Genomic DNA, 27,876 nt, shown 5'->3' on the forward strand with positions numbered 1-27,876 from the left:
GCCGGAGAGAGAAGAGAGGAGAGATGAGAGTTTTAAAATACCAAAAATATCTTTGCATTAAGATTTTAATTTAAAATTACCAAATTTATAAATTTCATAATTTATCTATTGATTTATGGTTAATATTGGTTCTTACAGTTACCACAAACAACTTCGTTCTCCCTTGAATAAGCCCCTATATATATATAACTTTATTATTATAATAACAAATATATTTGATTTTCAATACGAATAATTAATTTAAAAATGCTTTATTTTAAATATATTTTACAATACTCGTTCCGTTTCCATCCCTATTGATAATGGAATGTATTTTAGGTTAAAAAAATATGTTAAAAAGCAAAAGTTCCTCCCACGTTATTTTATTTACAATTTTCAAGCTCCCCTACTCTATCTATTTCAACAAAAGGCACAACTTTAAATCCACTGAAGTGCCATTGTCTTCAAAAGTTGAAATGCCATATTATTAAAAAGCTACCCTTCATCCTTTTGACTTTTTCAGTATTTATAAAAGCTAGAAGGGTACTCGTACAATACATCAATATGTATCTTGATTTTAATGTTTCGTTTTATTCTTTGTCTTTGTCGATGTTATAATAGGATTTTGAGAAATCGATAATTTTTTGTTTTTGAATAAAATATAAACTGACAGATATTATAAAATTTTGAAAAAAAATATAAGTTCTAGTTTTTTTTTTGTATAATTTCTTTAATTCAAATTTTTATTATAATTTAATTTAGGTTTAATAACGAAGTATTTTATATTTGGTTTAATAATATAATTTTTTTTATAAAGATAATAATTACGTTTTCTGTTAGAGCTCAATGATTATCCTAATTATATTTTAGATTTTTTATATTTAAAATGAGAAGTTTATTTTGTATTTGATTATGTTTATATACAGTTAGTTACACGAATTTAAACTAGAGATCTAATAAGTTGTATTTATACACAATTTACTTGCAATCTTGAATTTTAAGTAATATGCATTAACAAGCAGTACATCATGCATGAAAAATGATTTTTAAGAGTTTTTGTTAAATGCTTTATAATATAGTATAGATTACAAATTTTATCAAGTATTATTTAAAAGATTCCAATTAGTAGTTTTATTCCGGTAAAAATTGTTGATATGATGTTCTGAAGGTGGCCCAATAGGCCCACGATTAGTATTTTGGCCCAATGGACATAGAATGTATTCGGTATGTAAGAAGTTAAAAGAAGGTCTAACAATGGGTAAAGGTAAACCTGTAACCTGTAACCTGTTATGTTTCAATCCATTGAATAAGGGTATGAGAAAATAAAATTTTATTCATTTATCCACTTAAGGATGGTAAATTGCCCCGATCCGATGGTGAACCCGGCTCACTCGACCCGAACAAGGACGGGGATTCTCCGTTAAAACGGTCTCAGGGCCGGTATCCCCGATAGACTCAAACTAACGGATATTCTTTATGGGGTTTGACCGGGGACGAAATTTTACTCCCCGTACCCACACTGGGGCCGGGGGCTATTACTAAAAACCGGGGCTGGGACTGGGGATTATAAAACCCGTTCCATCCATGCCCCATTGCCATACCTATATCCACTTATCAGTTAACCGTTTACCTGTCATTTTAATGGATAATTTGTGGATAAAATATTTTTCGTTATCTGTTTACCCGTTATCCATTTATATACATGCATATAATTATGTAAAGTTAAATATTAATATATTTTTCAGAACGTTATCTTATATGCTGTATAATGTATACTAGTTAGTATTTAATTTTATTTTCATATTCATCAACTAAAAAAGTTAATTAGGATGGTCAAATGAGAAGCAATACGGGATCGCTAAAATAGATATAACAAACATAAATATTGTCTTTAGATTTTCATATTGTTGTGTAAAATATTACATTATAACATATTTCAAACAACATCACAATGTTTATTAGAACAAATTAGATTTAAAATAAATATTATATTTATAAACTTACATTTTTACTTATATTTTGATGTTTAACAATATTATTGTAGTTCAAAATGATTTTTTTTTACCATTTATCCATTACCTGTTACATTACCCACTATCTTATTTTTTAATTATGAATTACATAACTTTAATAATAAAACAAACATTTCATACAATAATAAACGTTACAGAAAAATACAAATAATGTTACAAATAGTGTATATATAGGCAAAATGATCATGTGAAAAAGATGGTTATTGTAAGAACCGTAAGAAGGGATCTAGACTCTAGATTTTTTTTAATCTCAAATTCACTCATGAATCACGCTTGATAGGTGGATTGATCCGGTGCATTTCGGACTCTCAGTGCATCTCATCAAAATGTGCATCCAAGTGCGGATATTTTTTCTTACGTTTCTCACTTTAACTCTCATTTTCACCGGAACTCAACCCTAGATATATGTGTGTGTATATATATATATATATAAACAAATAAAAACTATTAAAATTTTAACATTTTTGAAATAAGAGTAAAATATATTTTTAGTCCTTGTGGTTTGTTAAAAATTTCTATTTTCATCCTTATTGTTGTGAAATCATGATTTTCATCCTCATAGTTTGTAATTCATTATTCTGTTTATCCTTATGATTTGAAATTTATTGTATTTTTCAACCCTGTGGTTTATAATTCATTTTTATTTTAGTCTATCATACTTATGAGTAATAATTAGCCTCAGAGACGAATATAAAAATGAATTACAAACCATAAGAATAAAAATCATAATTTTGAAACCACAAGGATGAAATCTGTAATTTCTAGTAAACCACGGACAAAAAAAATATAATTTACTCTTCTAAAACATGAGGGACCAAATTGTTAGTTATGAAAAGTGGGGGCAAAAAGTAGTATAAATAAATAGTGTTACTTTAAATTTGGTGTATCAAACTAGGGGTGAGCAGCAGAACCGGGTACCCGGTTATGGAATCGGAACCGTCTTGGAACCGCCGGTTCCGGAATTGGAACCGATATGAGTGGTTCCGGTTCCTAAAATACGGAACCGATTGAGAATAGTTCCGGTTCTCAATTTTCGGAACCGTTACCCGACGGGTACTCGGTATTTTTCAATTAAAAAATAATAATTATTTTTTAATACCAAATTTATATTAGGTTTATATCTTGAAAGCACGCCGTCATCTTCATTTTTCATCTAAATTCTTCATATAGAATGATTCGTATATTTTCAAATTGTGTGTTCACTTGGATTCATAGTATGTAATCGTTAAACTTTGAACATTTACCATTATAGTATGTAATCGTTAAATTTTGAACATTTTCTATTAGTCTATTATGTTTTGTAATCGTTAAACAACATTTGTAACCATTATTCTGTATAATTTGTATTCTTGCTTATTTATTTAGTGTTTTGGCAATGTTTTATTTTTTATTTCTAAATAACAAAATTTTAATATTTTAGGAAGCGGGTACCCGGAACCGGAACCGGTTCCCGGATGTTCCGGTTCCGATTCCAAAAATTTAAGAACCGCTTTAACCAGTTCCGGTTCCAATATCTCAAGAACCGCCGGTTCCGGTTCCTGTCAAAAATGACGGGTACCCGCCTATGCTCACCCCTATATCAAACCATGTCCAATGGGAATACCAATTAGTACACTAAATACTAAAATTCGATACTTGTATTTGTTTTTAAGAAGTGCTGAAGTCTGATTTCATTTCTGATTTATAATGGGTACATCAAATTTTGGCATAATACTATTTATTACACCAATTGAAGAAGGTCTAAAATATACCTATAATATTTTATTTTGATGTAAGATTTAGGTTCCATTTGTTTTGCAGGGTTGAAAAAGATTTGGAGAAATTTGGAATTCAATTCCAGTTCAATCTATATTTGGTTCGATGGATTGTTTGGATTTGAAATCTGACGATTTCATTGAAATCCTACAAACATGGGATTTAAAAATTCTATGGCGTTTGTTGGTATTTAATGAGACTTCTTAAGATTTTTGTCTAATAATGTTTAAAAATATGTTGAAAAGATAATTTAATTATTTTATAAGTATTTATAATTTGTTTTTATGAATCATTTATACAAATTTGAATTCAATTTCATTCCAAATTCTACAAACCAAACACATCAGAAATTCCAAATTCTTCCACGAAATTCAAATCCCTCAAACCAAACACCCTCTCAGCATTATCCACTGAAGAAGATTGTTGTTTACACCAAATTTTATACCAGTTTTATGAATCTGGTTTAAGATTAAGTTATCCGTGATGCACTGATGCCCAATGTCGTGTCAGAATTATTGTGGCCATTAGATAAAATAATGTTTAGTGTAAGATTTGATGACACCATTGTAGATATTCTTAGCCTTTACCGTCACACCCTACTTTCTTTCTTTCATTTATTTAAGGCTGTGATGATATTCCATAACTTAAAACCGAATTAAATACCATTATACCCAAAGACATCTGACTCATCGCAACATAAGACTTCAAAATATCAAATAACTTAGATAAATTGGTTACTTTGTCTAAATATGAATAACTAAAATACAGACATAGTTCAAACATAAGATGACTGTGAATATTGACAGAGTCATCTTTGGCCCAGGGTGAATACATGATCACTCTCAAGTTTGACCAAATATAACCTTCAAGATTGTTTTGATACCAAAGGGCTTTTGGTCTAGCGGTATCGTAGTCTTTGGCTTCCTAGAAGGTCAGTCACCAAAGTGAGGAGAGTGTGTGAGTTTATTTGTTGCATTTGTCTTGTATAAATTTTATGTATGCATATTAAATTAAATGTTCGGGATTCATTGAAAGTAATTTGTTTGTCGTTTGAAAATGTTTTATTATATATATTGAGTGAAAAGGGAAATGTTTGGATATTATTTTATTGAAAAACGTTTCAGTTGGATGTTACGAATCTTTAAGTAATATAAATCGACCTGAACTTTTCGACCGATTTACTGAAAATGAAAATTTGTCGAGTTCATGTTGAATCTATGAAGGTCATCACACCATATGTTTTTTTTATTGGATCACTTCATCACTATAATATTTTTATACATTTACATATGACCTTGGAGCTCCTGTACGCAAGCTCAGGCACTCGCTTGGATTGCCTCTTGTTGACATGCCAATGCGACCTTTTTAGCGAGCTCAATGTTCGCATCGTGTGGTCTGCACAATTGCCTTGACAAGGTCAGTACTCGTTTGCGTCTTCGTCTATATAGGTTATTTTCTTTATGTGACCTTCGAACTTGCATTCGAGGTCAGGTACAATGCACAGAGTCGTTTGGGCTAGATGTAAATAAACATAAGCTAGATTTTCCAATTCTTCATCAATTTAACTCATTTTCTTGCTTTGGAACACTACTAGCATGCATGTCTAACACTTGGCACGTTTAAATATCATGTACATCAATTTAACATGTATGAATACATGCATAAACTCATTGCTTACCGTCTTTTCACATAATAATCATTTACTAGCTTGATTAATGGCTTCAGTACATCATGCGTGTCCTATTTCGATGCTAAACTACTTAATATCCTCATGTGGTACCAACACGCATACGAACATAAAATTGGTACATAATTCATACCTTGATTTATTGGACTTGCTTGTTAAAACTTTTTTTTTTTGAAGTATATAATATTTATGTACGGCAAATATAACAAATAAACTCACACACCCTCCTCACATTTGGTGAGGTTTGAACACTTGACCTCCTAGAAGGCCAATGACTCACATACCGCTAGGTTGAAGGCCCTTTGGTTACTTGTTAAAACTTGAGTACTTCTCTGCTTCCAATCGTGCACAAGACTCTACTTTTTCTTACTTGCTCTCTCAATAACTTGTTTAGCAAACAGGGGAATGAAATGGTTGGTTTATGCCATTTTGATCCTCGGTTGATCATAATCTCCCCAACTGTCGCTGCCCTTAAAATGCATAACCTTCAAAAACACGTTTAATTTGGACGGGTTTATCCATTTTAATTCAAACCCAAAACTTTGATGGATTAACTTGTAGTTACACTCCTTTTTTCGTGAAATGGCATCATTAGTCCCTGTCTTTAACTTTGCATGAATTCCTGGTGTTACGTCAACTTATACTACTAGTCTTTTATGTCATTCAAGCCAAAATACGAAAAATATATTTCATATCATATCGGTCACGTACTTGTTATGTAAAACATTCTACCAACCAAACTTCTGTTTTTATGCAATTCACTTGGTTTCGCCTTTTAGGGGACCAACTTTTGGCTCACTAACGCTGTGTTACCAAATTTGGAGAGAAAATAAAAAAAATGGATTTTATCTGTGTTCTCGAAAGGAAATAAATGAAAAGGAAGAAAATAATTTTTCATGTTTTTGAATAGAAGACAAAGAAAAATAAAGATATCATTTTTACAAATATACCCTTTAAAAATATATCCGAAAAGGCTGGATAGATTTGTAATTTTAATAATCTTTTTTTAAAAAATTAATTTATTTTCTTTCCTTTCATCTTATATTTTGAAGGGATGTTTTGGATGGAAACTCATCGTTATTTTCTTTTTCTTTCCCTCCTAAATAAGTTTCGAGAACATAGATTTTTTTTTTTTACTTTTCTCTCTTTTCCTTTTCTTATGTTAAAAAAAGTTACGAGAACACATTGTACGCCTTTCCATGCGACCAGTGGATCTCATACGGACTCCCACACTTTTGCGTAAAGAACGTAACATGATTGCATAAGCTATAATAACATCATAATTATCAGTGCAATCTATATGATGTCATAAGAAAACACCTTTCACTTCTTTCACAAAAATACGTTAGGGTTATAATTTCTCACACGTGTCTGATTTTTACAATGGGATAGGTCGGTAGGCCATCACCATGTGTTTTCGTTGTTTATATATCATGCTTAAGGACCCATAATTGATGATTGACAAAACACATTATCAATAATCGTTCCTCAATCAAATAATAACTTATACTCGTCAAGGAACACCATGACACCCTTGTAAGTGACATATGATTGCAAGTTCACCTGACTTTTTGAAGTTATTTAACTGGACTTAAACCGGGTATATTACGTATTGCTGCATACCATCTATCACTCGATTAAAATTGACTTTACAAGTTTTCATGCGCGAAATCATGTGTACAAGCTTTGAAAACTAACTTCATTCAATATAAGTCATAGACAATAGAGTGGATAATTTAAGGGACTGTTATTGCCTTTAAGCCATAGTTGAGGGGTCCTAAACAAAATTAAAAGAACCCGGTTCAGGACCGGTCAATTGTACCCATTCGTTGTACCAAATCAGACGGACCGGCTCCGTGAGGAAAACCAAAATAAGATTGAACTATCGTTGTATTTTCCCCAATCAGACCTGAAGATCGAGAGAGAGGGCAAAATTCCGTCTCCGATTAGCCCTCTCTCGTCTCCAATTCATTCAAGAAACACGGTGGGATCGTAAACCCTAAGTGTTTAACTTGTGAACCATGTTCATATGGTTCACGATTTGTTTGTGAATGCGAAGATCGAATGCTCGTGTGGCAGCAGCAGCAGCAGTCGATCATTCTGATCTCACTACAGAGAATAATAAGATGAATAAGTCGATAAAGCTTAAATTTCGCCCTGATCAGCTCATCCGCTCCACGAATCTCTTTTCCAGAAACCACAAACAATATCACCATTCGAAATCGAAATTATTTGTGATCGGATTCTTAATCCTAGTTCTCGTATCGTCTTGTTATTTATATCTTAGCTCAAGAAAGTTCGTGCTGAAGCGGTATCGAATTGTGATCGATGGAGGGAGCACGGGGAGTCGGATTCATGTATTTGAGTATGTAATTGAGGATAGGGCTCCAGTTTTTGATTTTGGTGGTAAGAACTGCTTGGGTTCGATGCGGATTAGCCCGGGGTTATCGGCATTTGCGGAGGATCCAGAAGGGGCTGGTGTGTCACTGTTGGAGTTGTTGACATTTGCGAGGAAGAGGGTTCCCGAAAAGGAATGGCGGAAGACGGAGGTCAGACTTATGGCGACGGCTGGGTTAAGGATGTTGGATCTGGGTGTCCAGGAGCTGATTCTGGAGTCTTGCAGGAACGTTTTGAGGGGTTCTGGATTTGAGTTTCGTGATGGTTGGGCATCGGTTATTTCAGGTATAGGAAAATTTTATGCGGGATTTTTTATGTGGTTATAATTTTGTTATTTCTCTTTTGTTTTTTTAAGCACTTATAGCTAGTTATCCATGATTCTGGGACGTAAATGTAATATAGGTTGTTTTTGGAGATACATTTAACGGTGAATGCAATTTGATCTATGAAGCCAACAAACAATGCAAGAAGACATCCGGGATAAATTGTGTGCTGGATGCGATAATGTTTATAACTTCGCAAAATCCTTTGCTTATTGAGATGATTTGTATGTAATTTTAGGATTAAATTTAGGGAATCCTTTTGAGGTACAGTTGGTGCTGTTTATGAATTCATACCTTAACTAGCACTGCAAGAAGGGGAATACTTCAACAGGAAAATGAATGAAATGTAGCTCTCATTGTTCGATCATGCTGTAATGGATCTTATTAATTTAACTTGCAATCATCAGTTCTTTTCTTCTTGTTGTTGAATGCATGTTACTTAAATTGGATGAAGAGTTTGTTTGAGAAATCATTCTATGAGTATTTGCATGTTGTATAAAAGTTTTTCTTTTATGGTATATTTAGTACGATCCAGATGCTTAATGAAAACATGTGCCAATTCAACACGACAACTGTTTGATGGAGTTTCAGGAAAGTTATGCCATCTTGGGTTTGTTGTTTTAGGTTCGGATGAGGGAGTTTATGCATGGGTTGTGGCTAACTATGCTCTTGGAACTCTTGGAGGTGATCCTGAGGAAACAACAGGGATAATAGAACTCGGTGGTGCTTCTGCTCAGGTTTGTATAATTCTTGTTTTCTTTAAATTTTAGAAATCTTCTCCATTTATGGTGACACATTTTTAGTATTATGTTCGATGTTTCCTAATATAGTTAATGTAGCATGCTATATTATGCTCTCTCTGTCCCATAAAACATGCAACACTTCCTATATTGGGTTGTCACATAAAATGCAAAGTTTCCTTTATTGGGAAGTTCCCCTTGAAAATTTACCTATTTGCCAATTAGCAATCACTGTAAGATATTTGTTAGATTGATTGTGGTCCCCAAGTTCTCTCATTTTTGTCTCATTAAGGGATATTTTAGGTATACAATTATCAGGCAAAGACTCCTATTAAACTACATGTCAAATCAGAAGTTGCATTTGTTTTGGGACGGAGGGAGTATCATGAAGTAACATATATTGGATTAGATAAACATATTTGATGTCAGTTTATGTGGCATTGGAGGATCAAATGTGCACAGTACATGTTTTTGATGCAACCATGTATGGAGATTTTTTTGAATATCACATTTTTTTACAGTTAATACTCAGAAGTCTGAACATGTGCTTGTTACTTTGAATCATTGCATTCAATAATTTCAGGTGACATTTGTCTCAAGAGAGCCAATACCCGCTGAATTTTCGCAAAGGGTTAAGTTTGGAAAGCTCAGTTACAATCTATACAGCCACAGCTTGCTTCATTTCGGTCAGGTAAACATTTTTTATAGTAGTGGCTGGGGTAGACTTGATTGCATTAAAGCATTGTGTTGCTATTTATGATTGTAATTTGGTTCCAATTGATTTTTATATATATGGAAAGATCTTAAGCTGGACACCAAATTCACTGAGCGAAAGTCAATTTCTTATGCCGTCTGTTATGAGGGACAGCATGGCTAAAATATTATATAGCAACTTTTATAAGACTCAAAAAATTCATCATATTCTTCTTTGTTAAAAATATGAAGTTTGTGGTTTGTAGTAGTATCCATCAAAAAGAAAAAAATTAAAATATTTGAAAGGCATTTTCTCACAATTATCACTCTAGGTTTAAAATGATACATAAGGAAAAGTTTCCTTGAGGTACTCCACAAACAAATCAATCTCCTAGGTATAACCAAGGTTCTAAATGCCGTTAGGCGTGGCCGCAAGGTCAAGCCTTAAGTCTTCCGTGCCACGGCGAGGATGTGGCGTTTTTTCAAGGCGCGACCTAATGCGGCAAATTTGTATGTCATATATATAACTATATATACATATACATTGTCTATTATTATTACACAATTTAAATTCATATTAGAAGAAGAAAAATAATATATATCGAAGATCATATAGTCTGTGATCAAAGATTAAAAATAGAAATTGGAAGAGTTTTACAGTTTCGTTTTAACCGTGTGTACATGACGTATGTGTGAGTCTGTAAAAGTGTAAAACCTACAGTAAAAAGTGTAAAAGGTAAAAAGAACTAAAAGATAAATAAAATTAAAGAAGAAAAGAAAACAGTCACGTCTATATAAACGCACGCCATGGTGGGCCTCAAGCCGCGATGGCGTGAGCCATGCCTAACACAAATGCTATGGGCCTTTATGTGATGGCGGAGACGTGTCTTACGTCGTGGTGTGCCTTTTAGAATCCTGGGTATAAGAACCACATGTTAATTGTTCATTTCATTACTTCCAGGTTTTCCATCTTTCTACATAGAACCCAACTTAGATCCCAAGTTCTAGTTGCATTTATATTCTGATATCACACTATCATACTTTTAGAGCCATTTTGGGATTAGAACTGCATGATGATTGTTTCTGATATACTAGTATTTTTCACAACCGCCATCAGATGTCAGTATGAAATGTTGGTTCACTGCAACAATGAGCATATTTTTGAAGCAACAACTTTTAATCAACTCGGCAACTGCTATCATTTTGCAGAATATCGCATTTGACTTGCTTCAGGAGTCCATTGTTGCAGATGGTACACGTTTGGGTAGGTAGCTTTATGTTTCCTGTTAACTTTAGATTCATGTCTCTAACATATTAAGAACGACAAACGGGGGGAATTTTTGTTTGATATTAACACCGGTGATTCTGTGCAAAAAACTTCATACGCTCGTTGCCATTGTTCTCTGTGCATGAGAATTTAGTCCCATTTAAAACTCCAGCCAATGATGTTTATATTTTTAGGGTGATAGGCTAGCACTTTGTTGTTTCTCTGCTTGTCCTTCTAACTTCCTATGACTGTTAAAGTTGGATTAAGTTTGCTAGAAGTCTGTGACCAGTAGATTAGTTATTTGTTGGTTGCCTTTTTAGGCTTTTAGTTTTCATAGTGAACTTTCTTCCAATAGGACAAACCAACCAAAATACGAAAAATTTGAAGTTGGCCATTGTACTTGAGACATGTATCTGTCTTTGGTGCATCCTCATGCTCATTTGCCTCTTTGTGTTGCTATCATTTAGCACGGGGACTTTTAAGTGTGGATAAGGTTTATAATTTGATATACAGAACTTTAGATCTCTCCTCCCCCCCCCCCCCAAAAAAAAAAATCACATATGGACTGCAGAGATTAAAATGATGATAACTCCTTCAAATACTGCCGAAAGAAAATCACATATCAAGAAGTTATTTTCTTTTGTTATTCACTCTTTTTTCTAAAGGACTGAAATTGAATCTTGAGTACCACTCGAGTTACTTTGTTGTAGATTAAATATGATTATATAAAACTATAACAACCTATATGGTAATAAAATATCATGAAACTAAAAATCTAGAAATGCCCATGCCAATTTTAACTTTAAGATGTAGGAATGTTTAAAGTTTCTGAAAATAAAGTGAATCATGCTCCCCTGAATTTTGTATATATATAATGCAGTGTACAGTTTATTTCTTTCTGTAATTTTCTTTTATAACGAAAGATCAATTCATCATAATCTTTTTTATATATTTATTACTTTTAAGCTCATTTAATTTGCACCCTGTATAGATAGTATTCCACTGATGCATGTTTCAGTTTATAGGCCACCAAATATAATGAAAGAAATAAGCATAATTTTATCAATAGTTTGAATCATACAATACAAGAAGGATATCAAGTTTCTTCTTTCTAATCTTCATTACTTGAGTTTATTCTGGTGTACAAAGTCAATTCTGAAAGTCTGTAAAGGGTTCCATGTACTCTTTTGTGCTTGCCTCTGTTCATGTTACTTTTTATTTGGGCACATCTGGCTACTGACTCTTTTGATGGCAATATATCAGTCGATCCATGTTCTCCCAAAGGATATGAGCACAATGTGATGACTGAGAAGCTCGCTCCCACTTTGGTAAAAAATGATCAATTATCCAGTTTACAAGCAAGTGGCAACTTCTCGGAGTGCATATCTGCTTCCTTATCACTCTTGCAGAAAGGCAAAGGTACAAGTTCTTTCCGGAATGGTGTAGCATTTCTGATATCTCTCCATGGGTTTTTTGATAGATTCATTGAAACACAGATGAATGTGCCTATGAAAAATGCTACATTGGTTCGACATTTATACCGAAACTTGAAGGAAAATTTTTGGCAACAGAAAATTTCTTCCATACATCCAAGGTTTGATGAACTTTTTGATTAAATCATTCAACTCTTTGTTCTCGGATTTCCTAATGTTTGTGCCTTTTTTTATAGTTTTTTGGGTTGTCCCCAAGAACATTTCTTTATGAGATGAAGGTAGCTGGACAAAAGTTCTGTGAAGAGGATTGGTCAAATCTAAAGATGAAATACCCGGGTTTCCCAGAGGAAGATCTGCATCGTTACTGCTTCTCTTCAGCATATATTGTCGCTTTACTTCATGACAGCCTTGGAATCGCTTTAGATGATGAAAGGTACTTCTTCCCTCACCAATCTATCAAAATTCTATTTTAGAATATGAAGCCTCCATCGGCCGTAAGGACCTGGTAACCTAATTGCCACCACGGGACCCCTCTCCCCGTCTCACCCTGTAACTACTCCCAACTCCTCTTCCCTCTCCCAGCCAGAGACTCCTATCCATAGCCGGCTAACCTAGTCTTACATATCCGAGAGCTCCTACCTTTAACTGCTCATCCCACGTCTTCCTCGGACAGCCCCTCCTCATCCCTTCAACCGTCATACTTTCTACCTCCTCACTTGTGACGTAGTCAGCCTCCAACGTACATGTCAGAACCACTGTAACCTTCCCCCTCTTCATTTATCCGTGATGGGCACTCCTGAAAGGCCTCGTAACTTAGTTAGTCTGGTGGCAACCCTGTAGAATTTCCCCTTCAGTTTTAGCAGAACTTTCCTGTCACACAACACTCCGGTTGCCGCTCTCCACTTCAACCACCTGTTCTTTATGCAATGTGTCACATCATCCTCAACTTCTCCCCGCCTAAATACTTGAAGCTGTTTTGTCCTTTTGAGGCATCCTTTGTACATTCTTAGCCTTTTTGTTGTCTGGTCTTCTTCTTATAAAGGGGTTCTCTTCCTTCAACTTTATACTAGTGCTAAATTCTCAAAAGATAATCAAACCACGTAGATACAATGTCCAATTTTTTCCATTTCAATTACCATCATGTTTGATGATATCGGTTCTAATTAGAATCTTCAAATCCCTTTTGTGGGTAACAACTAGTCCCTTTGATTTCGAGCAGGATTGGATACGCAAATAAGGTGAACGATGTTCCTCTTGATTGGGCATTGGGTGCATTCATCCTCCAGAGCGCTGGCGGCATGGATGGTGACCCTTTAGACTCCAGGAGTTCTGTTTTTGGCGGCGAGGAGTCTTCTTCGACTTTGTTAGGTTTGTTAGCCTTTGTCCTCCTTTTGTTGTTTGCTGCATATTTCGTGTCAAAATGGAGGAAGCCTGAGATGAAGACTATATATGATCTAGAGAAAGGGAAGTATATCGTTACTCGAGTAGCTAGGTAGATGCATTCTCATAGTTTTCTTTTCCTTTTTTCGGGAGAAGGGTGGGATCTTCACCCTTGTGGACCAGCTTTTCCAAGTGCGAATGGACTGTCAACACGATCCGTGCCTGTTGGATGTTCCTTTGATGTCTTCTCGGAACGTGAGAGCCGGAGGAGAAAATCGGTCAATGTCGATGGATATCGGGAAATAAACAGAAGCATAACATTCTTACCGTCATTCTGTTCAGGAGAACCGTTGGTAGAAGGTTAATTACGAAAAATACTAACACATTGTTTGTTCGTTAATTTGATAAAAGGAAATGGTTTTCGTTATCAGATATTGACATTTTTTTTGAAGTATATAATATTTATATACGTCAAAACGCACACACATCTCTCAAAAAATCTTTGGTGAAGCCTAAACCCTTCGACTTGCGATAAGTTTAGGATTTTGACGTTTTCTTTTATGAGTTAGATTGTTGGACTGTTTGTATCAAAAACAAAATATCTGGTGGGCCAATTCTGACGGAGAAATAACTTGAGGGGTCAAATTGTAAACTTAATAATTTGTTTTATATAATGCATAATATAACAAGTTTTGTTCATATTGAAATTATCTAACATATATATCAAGTCTCGTTTATCAAATGTTTATTTGGGTAAGCACTTACCAAGTTATGTTACCTTATCGGATGAATTTGACAAGGATTAAAAATCTTATCTGATAAGATAAAAGACAAGGACCAAGAGTCTTACACGGTAGGTGAAGACGATGACTCTCACAGGTGGCGCTTACCGGGTAAATTATTGCATAAGGTACTGTTTTAATGGACTAAAATCTTATCCAATAAGTAAGTGATGGTTCAATTTTACCGGTAAACACTTATTCGGATAAGTGTTGAAATATAGTGGAGTGTAAGATCATTGAAAATCGAAGAACTTCTCAAAGAAAAAAGTTGAAATTTATATTTGAAGATAATAGAAATTAAAACTAGTCGAACATGTCTTGTTAATTCAAAGATTGGATGAGAAGTCCCGAAAAATATTTTGTCATGATTTATAAGCGTCGAAGTTAACGATTATTTTAGTTTTCTGTATAATTCAAAATTTTACCGTTAAGTAAACTATTATAGATTTAAAAATACAATGTAATTTCTATTGTTTTATTGATGAAGTCTTTTTTAATAAAGATGGAGTATTGTGTCATATTAGTAGAATTTGATGATTATTTATTATTTAAATATATTTATCGGTTGATTATTAGTTATTTTTATACTGTTGAAACAAGTTTAAAAAGCTGTATATATGTTATAACAAAATGTAACATTGATTTTTAAGATATTTCATTAATATAGTGAAAATACAAAGAAAGTTTTTTTTATTAACCTGGATATCCAACTCGTTATGCGAGCCGACTAATCTCAGGGTGACCACCTGCTTTGCAGATAGCCCGGAGTAATCGCATTTGAACCTCCGTGGTCACAAGGGGATTTTTATTCCTCATTGGATTTGAACCTAGGATCTCCTGGTACTTTTGACATTTGAAGCCAAACTCAAAATCAATCAGACACCACCCTTGTGGTTAAAATACAAAGAAAGTTGTATGCATGTTATACGTAGAAGATTGGGGGCCCTAAGAATATACGAAAATCCAAAACCGATAACTCACTCGAACCAACAAGGTAAGTAAGAACATCTCCAACAGTTATGCTAAAATAGAGATTTCAGAGATTTGAGGTATATTTTTGCTTTAAAAGCTATGCTATACCATATGTTAAAATAGAGAAAAGAAGAGAGATAATAGATTTCCCAAATTTAGAGATATCTCTAAAACTCGATATAAGAGAGAGAGAGAGAGAGAGAGAGAGAGAGAGAGAGTATTTAATTGTTTCACACCAATAAGAGATATCGAAATTAAGGTTTAGAAGGGAGAAATAATATTTTATTTAACATATTAAATATTTTAATAATATAATTAATGATAAAATTGCTAAAATAAAGTAGCTGTTAAAGTTGAATATAATTTTTTTAGAGATTCCAACTTTGATACTTTATTTTAAAAACATGATAGCACAGTTGTTGGATATGCTCTAAAAGCATCTTTAACAACTACATTAAAATCGAGATTTTGAGTGTATTTTTATTCTAACAACTATGCTATAATATATGCTAAAATAGATAAAAGAAAAAACAGATGAGAGAAATCTTTAAATTTAGAGAAATCTCTATAACTCTATATTTAAGAGAAAGAAATAATATTTAATTTCATCTCACCAGTAGAAGACTTTAGAATTAAGTATCTAGAAAAATAATATTTTATTAAATGTATTGAATATTTTAATATAGTTAATGATAAAATTACTAAAATAGAGTAATACTTAGAGTTAGATATTTTTTTTAATATTTTTTTAACTTTTAATACTATATTTAAAAAAATTATAACATAATCGTTGAAAATGTTTAAAAAATTTGAGTTGTTTAACACAACAATGCACTTGAATTCTTGTAGTTTGGTAATTTGAATAATAGATTTATTTTAAAATTTAAGATAATGAATGATTAGGTTGAAAAAAAGATTCTAGATATAAAGAAATATCTAACATATTATTTATTTTCATTTTTATTATTATTATTATATTATATTTTTATTTTATTATTCCAATAATTACATTTCAAATTATTTCTTATTTATATTTTGAAAAATCTATCTATTATAGCAACATGTAATCGAGTTAATTAAATCTCAATGACATGTTACAAGTAAAAAGATTTTCATGACATGTCACTATCTACATGTAATATGCCGCCAACATGACAAAATATTAACTTTTTGTTTTTATTAACCTGAACATCCAGCTCGTTATGCAAGCTTACTAACCCATCTGCTTTGCGAGTAGCCCGAAGTCACCGCATTTGAACCTCCATGGCCACAAAAGAATTTTTATTTCTCCTTGGATTTGAAACTGGAACTTCCAGACGCTTTTGACTTTTAGAACTCAAGCTCAAACCAATCAGGCACCACCCTTATGGTTAACTTTTTCTTCTTTTAGTGAAACTAGAAACTAGCGTGCGTCTCGTGCGTTCCATGGTAATGATATATATTTTAAATAAGTATATAACCAGTTAACATAAAACGTAATTTTTTTAATTAAAAGTTAATAAGATACAATTTCAAATAAAAAAATGGTTCATTTTCCTCACATCATTTGTATCAATATTCCTCTTATTCATCGACCACTTCATATTTATATTCATTGACTTTTGTTGACCAGGCCGGGCCGATCCTATAACCAGTTACGTAACCGGTTCCGGTCTTAACCGGTCTCGGTCCTAGAAAACGTTAAAATCCACAACCGGTCCATACCGATCCCGAGCCGGTTCCGGTCCCTTTCCTGTCCCGGTTCCGATCCTCCGGCGGTTACGAGCCGGGCCGGGCCCATTTGGCCATCTCTACTCTCCATACAACATTTCAACGTGGGTAAATATTTAACAACTATTATTTTCATTTAATACCAAACCAATTCTACATATTTTCTTTTTAATTTTATATTCAACAAATATATTTAAAATATCTCAAATACTTAAACATATCTTCTACCCAATTAGTTGTAATTTGACCGATTAAGGTACTTTAATTTTAGGATTTCACATATTAACAACAGCAGAGGCCTATAAGGGTCTTTAGGGGTCAGGGTCTCTATGGTTTTTTGTCTTTTAGGTAGGTAAAACTTAATCTACTATGTTAAAGATTTATTTTTTCTACTTCTACTTAAGTACGGTCACCCCGGTTAAAAAGCATATATTCCACTACTGTATATTAAACATAAAAAACAAACGTTATAAAATTATGAACTGTAATGAAATACAATAAATTTAAATGTTTACTCGTACAAAATAAATGTTTGTATTTTTTGTTTTAAAATGAATGTTGACTTTAGAAAATAAATGTCAAGGTTGCAACTTTTTATCCTAAATTAAGAAATTAAAAAAAAAAAAAAAATCATGAATCTCTTTGTTATTAAAATTAAAACCATCATTTTTAATTAATCTAGAAGCCGTATTTTCAAAGCTATATGTTCTTTAATTATGAACAGAGTAAACTACAAATTTAGTCCATGTGGTTTGTCAAAAATGACATTTTTGTTCCTTGTGGTTTTAAAATTATAAGAAAACCATCATGGTTTGTAAAAACATCCGGATTTAGTCTCTTATTCTAACGACCGTTAATTTTTTTTTTTTGCTAAATGAGGAGCATTTTCGTCATTTTATCAGATTTTTGTTTTTTACTCGGTCAAAAACCACAGGGACCAAAATCATAAAATCGATTTTGATTAGGGAAAAACAAGGTTTTTGAATGACACGAGGCGTGACGAGATCAAACATCAAGCCTTAGGAGCCATCACATTTTTCAATGCATGATTTATGACGGTAGATCTCTATCGTATATAATATTATACTTATAAGCATATGTTTTCAACTATTTATTCAATGAGTCAATCATATTAAACAATTTAAATAACCTAACAAATAAGACATCAAAAGTTAAGAAAAATCAAATATCACGTTACGAAAACCGTGCACTAGGACATGACGTGTCACGGGCTTAACGTTGTGTGAAACACAAGCCTTGAGCTATAGCGGACATTGCAGTAAGCCTTTTTGAAACAATAGGTAAAAGACAAAAAAAACTCGATAAAAGAATGAAAATGCACCTTATTTAACAAAAAAAAATTCACCGTCATCAGATGAAGGGACACAAACTTGACATTTTTATAAACCACAATAACCATCTTGTGATTTTGAAATTGAGAACGAAAAGTGTTATTTTGACAAACCACATAAACCAAATCTATAATTTACTTTTACAATAAATTAGGGATTTGGTCATTGTGGTCACTATTATTGTTTTGTCTTTTTCTGATTATGAATTATCATCTTCTTTAAAGGACAATACGATGAACATGAACAAACCTTAAAACTTAAATTTAAAACCCCAAATCAAAACATAAACATAACCTAATGCCGAGACGGAATGGTGGTCGGTGGAGAGGAAGACCAAGTCCACGACAGTGTGGTGGTGCTTTGGAAAAAAAGAGAAAGACAAAATTAAGAATAAAAAGACTAAAATAGCCCTGAATTTAACGAAATCTTTTTGATTTTGTTAGGAGGTAGTCATGGTACAAAACCGTAAAGTAGAAGTACCAAGTTTATATTCATTTTGATTTTAGATAAAGAATATTCATATGTGAAGAAGTCAATAATATTAATAATATTTGGGAGGATGAGGATGAGGAATAGAAGAAGTATTCGTGTTTGATGTGAGTTGTTGATAATTGGGAAAGTCGTCCAAGAGGAAAGTTCCAGGCGTTGAACTCAAAGTTCCATCGTGAATCTACGAACCCTAATTTCTGTATTTATAATCGACGTTCCAAAATTGTTTCCACCATTTTTCTACTTTCCCCAAAACACACGCGGTGTCGACCAAATTTAGTCATCTTTTTTAGAGGGAGAAACTCCGGTTACAAACATCATTCCCTTCTTATTTCCTACCCTCCTCCTCCTACCATTTTTTTTCCTCCTTCATTTTCAGGTGAGTTTCCATGTCTAATTTCCATTTTGCTGCATTCTAGGCTTCTCTTCTATGACTATCATCATGCTCAAACTTCACCTGTCAATTTGCTTTCCAGATACATCGGTATCGATCTTGTTACCTGGATCAAATCCTGTTTTTTGCATTTTCATTTGGTTTTTTTAGGGATTTGTGATCATCATCCCGTTAACATGAATTTTAATTTCTACGCGTTTTCTTTTCTCTCTCTCGATATAATCGACCTTAATGGTTGACTTTGATTATTTCATAATTGTGCTAAAGAAATCAGATTTTGATCTAATGTTCTTTACAATTTGGGTATTCGATCTTTGATTGTTTGATCATGATGTGGATTATTTGAATGATGTGCTTCAAATTTATGTATGTATTTTGGCATAATCAGGATATGGTTTTCTTTTGTTTCATGTTGTGTGATGATATCAATTTTGTGGTTTCTGGTTGATTTCTGTTCCTAATCAAAGACTGTTTTAATGTTTGGTGTGCATACAGGCTTCCATTATAGATGGGTGATCACTTGGTTCTGGATGTGAATCGACCCATTAAAAGAAGCGAGGAGATGGCGGGCCCCTCATCTTCCAACACAGTAGCTGTTGTACCGGAAGAAAATGGGGGTTCGTATGATGAGGAAGCACCTCTATTGACAATGGCAGAGTGTCGTATTTGCCAGGAGGAAGATTCCATTGATTCTTTGGAGACACCCTGCGCTTGCAATGGCAGTCTTAAGGTAATCAATGGTATCTGTAACTTTATTCCTATGGACTTTCTAGCACAACTACAAGTATCAGCCGAATTAGTGATTTGATGTTTGTCGTGGTTATTTATTTTGCTATATGAATGATGTTTATGCAGTACGCTCACAGGAAGTGTGTTCAACACTGGTGCAATGAAAAGGGTGATATAACTTGTGAGATATGCCATCAGGTACGTAATCATCATGTATATGAATGGTTAGTTCCTATGTTCTCAACGTATTTACATTTCTCATCTGAACTTGCCCTGTGTCAAGTATGCACATATAATTACATTTAAGTCAACGGGCAAAGATTTTTTTACCACGGGAGAGCATGGGATGTGTGATTCTCTATGGTTAAGAAGAGTGATTATGCCAGTTAGATATGATGAGAGTTATTTGCACAAAAGTAGCTCAAAGCAAGTATACTACTTTATGCATCTATATGCTTTTATTTATGGTTTTGTGTTGATTTGTCAATACGTGCAGCCTTACCAACCTGGCTATGTTGCACCTCCTCCCCGCCCCTGCTTGGAAGAGACCACCATAGACATTGGGTAATCTTTCTTTTTTTGCTTTAGATTGTGAGCAAGCATCCTCCTTTTTCATAGTCACTGTCATAAAAAACAAGAATATTGACAATATGGTTAAGCTTTCTTCTTGTTTGTTTAGTTGTAATTCATGTTGTATGGGTGGTTTTTGGCAGGGGAGCATGGCAAATTTCAGAAGCTGAACGGCAATATCTGGAAGCTGAGTATGACGATTATAATGCGACAAATGCCAGCGGAGCTGCATTTTGCCGATCAGCTGTTTTAATTGTAAACTCATATTCCTACGACTTTTATTAATGTTCTTAAAAATAACTGTTACTATTGGTTCACTTACAGATTTATATTTATAACCTTTTGGCAGTTGATGGCTCTTCTGCTGCTTCGACATGCATCATCTGTACCAGATTCTGAAGGAGATGGAGATGGAGACGAAGATGCATCTACGTTCTTAACTGTAAGTGGAACTCGGATGATGTTAGGATTAATAACTGAACACAGCAAAATTAGTACTCAAGTCCAATATTTTCTTTGTTTGACAGCTTTTCTTGCTTCGGGTTGCTGGATTTCTTCTGCCCTGCTACATCATGGTGTGGGCCATCAGCATTTTGCAGCGTCGAAGGCAAAGACAGGTAGGTTTTCGTAGTTTCTCATCCATTCTAACTGTTGGAGCCATTACTACTTGTTAGATATCTGATTTTGGTGAAATTTGGTAGGAGGCGGCGGCATTGGCGGCAGCACAATTTGCTTTCGTGTTGCAAGCAGGACAAAGAAGAGGGTTACACTTCACGGTGGCGTCTTTGGGACCTGCACCAGCCGCACAAGCACCGGCACCAGCCGCACAAGCACCGGCACCAGCACCCACTGTGACTCCAACTGCAGCTCCACAAGATGAAAATGTTTAAATGGCGGAGGAAGGAAAAGGAAATTTTTTTTTTTTGGTTTTTTAAGAAAATTTTGTTTTAGTTTTTCTCATGGCATCTCAGATTTATTATTGTCAAATAATCACCCAAACGTGTTGTTATGTTGTTAATGTGCCATTCGACAATTGACCATTCTTCATCAAACTCAAATCTACCATCCTCTACCCTAAAACTTCAAACACTATGTTCATATTCATCAAGAGTAATTCAATGATTGTAACAAATATCAGCATAAAACCTACATTTCAGTTTATGCAGTCACATATTCACATATGAATATGTAAGGCAAATGTTTAATTACCTGAAGGGAAATACCTTAATAGTACGCTTCTCACTATATAGGTAGTCAGCATTTATAGCAGATCATCTTCTACATGAATCCATATTAGCTACAATTGTACATAATCAGCAGCCTTAATCCTATCGATCAGGTATTATTTCAAGGAAACTGAATCTTCTTAGAATGATGACGGCATGAGCTGCCAGAATTGAAAGTACGAACATCATTTTCCAAATCGACAGAACTACTTTCAGGGGTTTCTCTTACCCCTCTTCTTTCCAGCTTAGTCCTTGATTTCAGTCACTTTATCCCACATTGACGCTGCAAATATATATATAGAGGGAGGGGGAGAGAAGGGGAGGATCAATAGAGAAGAATGCTAATAAGAGAATATGAAAACAGCCAAATCGCGTGTGATTTGCAGGCAACTTTGGCCGCATCTTCAGGTTGCAGGACAAAATGAATCACATGTGATTTTGTCCGTGATGTTAGTATAAAGTTACATGTGATTCGATTATTTTCTTATTCTCTTAAATACGTGTCGTTCTCGTTTGAACCGACTCTATACATGTATATTTGCAAGAAGTACTCAATGCCCCCATAATCTAAGTTTAATTTGAACAATCAATCTGCTGCCATTTTCCCCGATTAACATTTTAATGAATCTTGCAAGCACCCAACATTGCATCGAAAAGGTTGACCTCTAGTTCTATCACTCTCCCTGCCAAACCATTTTAAGCATAGCTATGCAACGATAGTATTCCAACACACCAAAATCACCTTTTTCCCCTTTCTAACATGACAACTCTAACCACAACCCTTCAACAAATACTTACAGGCTGCACTCCATCTTCCATCTTACCACAAAAAAGCAAAAACCCATCATAATTGGAAGAATTATGTGCATGCCGTTTAGGGTGGGTTTGGTATGTTGCACACGACAAGACAGAACAAAAAGTTATTGTCCCACGTTCGTAACATTAGACTTGCAAGATTGGTAAGTTACCAAACTACCCATGTCAAAATAAGTCATATTTCCAAATTCACACCATGAAGATATTCCTACTTCACGCTTCTTTTTAAGATGGATAAGATTCATTTCATCTATTTGTATTTAACCATGTGTAAAGGTGTCCAAAAAATTGTCTAAGGACTTCTTCTTGGGTGGAGAGAGTATCAATCTCAGCCATCTGGTATTCAATATAAAGATTCAATAATCAAAACGAGAGAAGCATCAATGCCAATTGATCACTTAATGTATTATCTTGTGAAATTTCCAATGAATATTCAGTACCAATCTCATGTGGAGAGGCAGAAGTACTGACCTGAATATTGACTGAAGCAAATAACTGAGCAAGTATCTAACCTTCAAATCTAAGCATAGAGAATGAAACGATTACGCCTTTGATTTCTTCGCTTTGGTAGGAGAGAACTGGAAAGGCAGGAAAGTCTTGCCACCCATAAATCCCTGCAACACTTTTGGCACTTCAACACCGTCATCCTTTTGGTAGTTCTCAAGGATACAGCACATAGTCCTCTCTGTTGCTGTAAGGGTAGCATTTAATAAATGACAGTATTGCTTGGTCTCCTCATTACTCTGCAAAAAAGAAGAGATATGAAAGTCAACATTCCTCTTAATCAAATAAATTTATAAACAGCACACATGATATTTTCCATGTGCGTGGTGAAAGAAAATTGAGTTTCTCTGTATAGATTTTGAATAAGAAAGATTGCTAGGGAAAACAGAAGTGATTACTATAACTCTTTAACTACTTCCCTAATCACCCTTGTCCATTTAGCAACAAACATGCAAATGTGTCTTATTTTGCGAGCAGGGGTCTGCATGGAGACAGCCTCTCTACCCCTTGGGATAGAAGCAAGGTTTGCGTACATCCTCCACCACCCCTGGCGGACCCTACCTCTATGTGGGATTTACTGGGTTGGTTTGGTTTATGAATGTGTCCTACTCATGACTTCCCTTCATTTTTCCTTGCCATCAAACTTTACGTAACCTAAAAGAGCAAAATGATGTCAAAGAAAGTAGTTCCTTCACACTTATTTGCATAGATCACGTTTTGACATATTTCAACAAGAATTCGCCTTGGAGCAATTGATATAGTTACTTCTTTGTGACTGTATTGTCATAGCTAACCACAAATGCTCCAAAGTTGGAGCTTAGAAGGCACTGCATGGCGTCCTCCTCCCTTTCACCCTTCTTGTTCTACAGGGAAAACTTCATCCTTGTAGATAGTTTCTAGACTTCTCATCATGTAAACTTTATAGGAAACTCAAGGGCACTTGATCATAGATATTGACTAATTTAATCTCAAATGTTCATTTAGTGGTTGAGCAACTAATAATAGGGTTAGCATTGTCATTTGTAAATTTTAATTTATTACGCAAATGCAATAAAAGTTCTTCCATAGCAATCCCACTCAACGTCTTAAAAAGCGGAATCGGGCCTTAAGATGTTTTTCCTCAATGAGGCGAGGCGTAAACCTCAAGGCGGTCCGAGGCGTAAGCCCTGAGGTGGATATTATACACACTAAATATATACAAAGTGGGAGACTGGAAAAGAAATAATATAAACACACACATATCTACCATATACTCTTCAAAATGGGAAATAATATATATATATATATATACATATATATATATACAGGCAAAGGATCGTGTGACAGGGAGAGACAAAGTGAGAAGCGTAAGAAGGTTTAACCCACCCATGAATCACGCTTGATACGGGGATTAGTCTGGTAATGTGCATCCGAGGGTGGAGATCCCTTCTTACGCTTCTCACCTTAACTTTCCTTCTCACCGGAACCCAAATCCTATATATATACACACGTGAAGCTCTTCAAATTGGGAGACTAGTAAAGACGTTGGAGATGACAAATGAAAACTAGAAGAAGACAGGGCAAGAAAATGGGTTTATTTTACAAAAGTTAAATCAACAAGTTCATTTCTAAACCCTAAATTCTAACCCGCATCTAAACACCACCTGAGTCTCGCCTCACCGTGTCAGGTGCCTTAAGGCCCACCTCAGTGGCTCGAGGCGTACGACTCAACAGCCCATGAGACGTGCCGCCTCAGACTCGATTTTCTAGCGCCTCGCCTCGAGGCGTACACCTCCAACGCTTTTTAAAACCATGATCTTACTTGTGTGCATGTTCCCTTTTGGGTAGAGATCGGGTCTACATACCCTCCCGCCGGGCAGGACCCTGCTCTCAAACAGAATATACTGGGATCATTTAGTTTGGTTGGCCCCACTGACAGTAAGCTTGCGTAATTGTCACGAGAACAGGCTCATCGCAAAATGCAATAAGTTACATACAAAATCTCCCCTTCCAACCCTTGCAAATCCAAGGACACTCGGCTGACCATTTGACTTCGAATATACTGCCAATAAGCAGCATGGCTCACTAACTTACATGTAACAGTAGGATTATAACGGAACAAAGTGAATGACAGGTACACAAGTATAAGAATATAACGAAAGCCGTATAACAAACCTTCTTTTGTCCATATCTGATCTCCAGTTTTCTTGATTGGTAATCAGTGCAGTTAGAGCACGACACGAGCTCTCTGTAGGTGCTGGATGCAGGAAACCATGCTTCAAGATCATACTTCTTCGCTGCAGCATCATTTAAGGCACCAGAGACTACAGACACTACTTGATAGGGAAGTTTCAGCATCTGGTAGAACTCCTCCGAGTTTCTCATCATTTCCTCATGCATGTCCCAAGAATCATTGCCATTTGGGCTGGTTAAGCAGAATTGTTCCAATTTTTCAAACTGATGAACCCGAAAAATCCCAAGAGTGTCACGACCATGTGAACCAGCTTCTTTACGAAAGCAAGACGAATACGCGGCATATCTTAATGGTAGCTGTGTTGGATGGATCCAATCATCCATGTGATAAGCGCAAAGTGGTTGTTCAGCAGTAGCAATCAAATACTTATCATCTCCCTCACCGGTTACCTTGTAAAGTTCTTCATCAAATTGCGCTAATTGAGCACACTTGGCCATCACATCTTTCCTCATGAAGAATGGAGTCTGCAACAAAGTGTAACCCTTTTTCTCCAAAAAATTTAGACCAAAGTTTACAAGAGCTTGATTAAGACGTACTCCATCTCCTTTCAAATAATATCCTCTACCACCAGCAACATTAGCACCTCTTTTCAGCTCTGCCATTCCAAGAAGTTCAACAAGCTCCACATGATTTCTCAGGTTCGCCTCCTCCCTCTTCTCCCCCCAACTCCGAACTATCTCGTTGTCTGCCTAAAATTATTCATTGATAAGCAAAGGATTAATTCAACCATCCAAAATAGTAGTTTTTATATACCAAACTGATATAAAATTTCGTATTTGTTAGCCAATTTGTGTCGGTTCTTTTACTTCTATATAGTGTATTCATCTAGGAAAAAAACAATCAAAAACCTAGAATCAACTACCCGCAAAACATACCAGTGTCATGTAAAATATCTAGGGGTTCAGTTTAAGAAGACTAGCAATCTCGCATCAGGACTAGTATAATGCAGAAGAAAAATATACGCACCTCATCATTGCTAACTGGAACAGAATCATGAACAATATTTCCAACCAAATCCAGATTTGAATGCAATGCTCTTCGGGCCTCCTGAACCTGTGCTTCTTTCTTTGCAGTCAATTGCTTGTTTTCCTCTGTATCTTTAATCAATGAACTTGCATCCTCTCCTGCAATTCTGAGTCTGGCGACTTCCTTGTTGATCTTGTTGAAATCTTTTCGGAACTGTTCCAGCTCGAATTGATGAGTTTTCCATTCTTCATAAAGTTTAATAATTTTATCAACAATCTCTACATTGGCAAATCGACGGCGCTGAGATTCACGTATGATCTCTGGAATTCGCTTGAACAGGTTTATTCCCAACATTATATCTCCCACTCTTCTTTGCAAATATGAAGATTGAAGAAGCAGAGATTTTCCAAGAGCTGAAAAATCAAGGAAAGGATCTGCCTCAAATCTTGGGGTGCCGAGTAAGGTGAACTCTCTGCGAGGTTCTTAATTGAGTCTACTTTGAATTCTGTAAGAAGCTGCAAAGGAAATGAATGGTTAACAAAGAAACTTTTATATCAATCTCCCTATCCAACAAACAATTTTAAACCTAATTCCTAGGAGAAACCTATATCTTGGAACTTCTTTAAGCTATTTGCTGAGTAGAAGAAACAGAACTTCCCGTCTCAAAGCTTCCCTTTAACTTCTAATCACGATCTAAGGATTTAATACATGACTGTCAGCCAAATGATAATGGACTATGTAATTTGTCAAACTGCTATCGACAGTGTTTCCCCATTACAATATGCAGTAATTTAATTTATTCGAGATCGCAAATCAAATCTTCCACTTGCTTGTATTTTTATCCAAAGTTCATGCCCGTTACAATAACGGAAAAGATGAAGCATGCAACCAGTGGCGGATCTAGAAACTATTATGGTTGGGGGCATACTTAGAAGGGTCGAAAAAATTTCGAAACCGAACAATTCTTCCGAACCAAAAAAGGTTTCGGGTTTCCATTTTCAGGTTTCAACTGTTCGGTTAACCGAATAAAGATAACTAATGCGGTTGAAATAAGCTACGCATTGACTCTACAAATTCATTTGATTTGCCTTCAAAATTGCCTATAAAACTAACCTAACATTTGACATTTCCATTTGATTTGCCTACAAAATTGCCTATAAAATTAACCTAACATAAAGCATTTACCAAATCACCAATAAGCAAACAACAAAATCAAAGAAGTAATCAAAATTAAAGACTAGAATTTGGAAATTAGAATTTTTACCCAAATTATTTGCTTCAATCCGGTGACTCCAAGTCTCCAATTCCAGCCGCATCCACAGTCGAAACTCGAACTCAAGAACAAGATAAAAATCAATGGTTTAGTAACATTTTTATTTGCCTACAAAATTAACCTAAAATTTGATATTTCCATTTGATTTGCCTAATTGCCTACAAAATTACCTA

At 34.8% G+C, this 27,876-nt stretch overlaps 3 protein-coding genes across 7 annotated transcripts in view; 2 read left to right on the forward strand and 1 right to left on the reverse strand.

Moving 5' to 3' along the window:
- The first annotated feature begins 7,390 nt into the window (after positions 1 to 7,390).
- LOC112528677 (probable apyrase 4) lies at positions 7,391 to 14,165 on the forward strand. Its single transcript, XM_025139701.1, has 9 exons — positions 7,391 to 8,136; positions 8,799 to 8,911; positions 9,498 to 9,605; positions 10,817 to 10,871; positions 12,138 to 12,293; positions 12,371 to 12,468; positions 12,544 to 12,740; positions 13,527 to 13,675; positions 13,844 to 14,165. The coding sequence occupies exons 1-9, from the start codon at positions 7,506 to 7,508 to the stop codon at positions 14,050 to 14,052; spliced, it is 1,716 nt and encodes a 571-aa protein (XP_024995469.1). The 5' UTR covers positions 7,391 to 7,505; the 3' UTR covers positions 14,053 to 14,165.
- Positions 14,166 to 19,127: 4,962 nt separating this feature from the next.
- On the forward strand, positions 19,128 to 21,734 carry LOC112527577. Its single transcript, XM_025138294.1, has 8 exons — positions 19,128 to 19,371; positions 19,882 to 20,116; positions 20,242 to 20,313; positions 20,612 to 20,679; positions 20,829 to 20,940; positions 21,035 to 21,127; positions 21,213 to 21,302; positions 21,387 to 21,734. Exons 2-8 carry the CDS (start codon positions 19,895 to 19,897, stop codon positions 21,573 to 21,575), a joined length of 846 nt encoding a protein of 281 aa, XP_024994062.1. The 5' UTR covers positions 19,128 to 19,371; positions 19,882 to 19,894; the 3' UTR covers positions 21,576 to 21,734.
- An 82-nt stretch (positions 21,735 to 21,816) lies between these two features.
- Positions 21,817 to 27,876, reverse strand: part of LOC112527576 (serine--tRNA ligase-like) — a 7,113-nt gene continuing 1,053 nt past the window's right edge. For 2 of the 5 annotated variants that reach the window (XM_025138289.1, XM_025138292.1), the window contains exons 3-6: positions 27,695 to 27,764; positions 26,431 to 26,945; positions 25,386 to 26,153; positions 23,056 to 23,470 (exon numbers count right to left, since the gene is read on the reverse strand). In XM_025138289.1, the coding sequence (XP_024994057.1) occupies positions 23,270 to 23,470; positions 25,386 to 26,153; positions 26,431 to 26,784 (1,323 nt within the window). In that variant the 5' untranslated portion in view covers positions 26,785 to 26,945; positions 27,695 to 27,764 and the 3' untranslated portion in view covers positions 23,056 to 23,269. Of the gene's footprint in view, positions 22,195 to 23,055; positions 23,471 to 25,385; positions 26,154 to 26,430; positions 26,946 to 27,694; positions 27,765 to 27,876 lie in introns of those variants that run through there. The other 3 variants (XM_025138291.1, XM_025138293.1, XM_025138290.1) reach the window with 3 other exon arrangements.

The sequence above is a fragment of the Cynara cardunculus genome (genome assembly GCF_001531365.2).
Source record: "Cynara cardunculus var. scolymus isolate 2C chromosome LG 15, CcrdV1, whole genome shotgun sequence".
NCBI lineage: Eukaryota > Viridiplantae > Streptophyta > Magnoliopsida > Asterales > Asteraceae > Cynara > Cynara cardunculus.

Excerpts from the sequence above, each read along its gene's own strand:
- LOC112527577 (XM_025138294.1), top strand. The coding sequence starts at position 19,895 with ATGGGTGATCACTTGGTTCTGGATGTGAATCGACCCATTAAAAGAAGC. Across the intron at positions 20,314-20,611 it reads CTTGTGAGATATGCCATCAG|CCTTACCAACCTGGCTATGT; the intron begins GTACGTAATCAT and ends CAATACGTGCAG. Across the intron at positions 20,941-21,034 it reads GCCGATCAGCTGTTTTAATT|TTGATGGCTCTTCTGCTGCT; the intron begins GTAAACTCATAT and ends ACCTTTTGGCAG.
- LOC112528677 (XM_025139701.1), top strand. The coding sequence starts at position 7,506 with ATGCGAAGATCGAATGCTCGTGTGGCAGCAGCAGCAGCAGTCGATCAT. Across the intron at positions 9,606-10,816 it reads GCTTGCTTCATTTCGGTCAG|AATATCGCATTTGACTTGCT; the intron begins GTAAACATTTTT and ends ATCATTTTGCAG. Across the intron at positions 12,294-12,370 it reads ACTCTTGCAGAAAGGCAAAG|ATGAATGTGCCTATGAAAAA; the intron begins GTACAAGTTCTT and ends ATTGAAACACAG.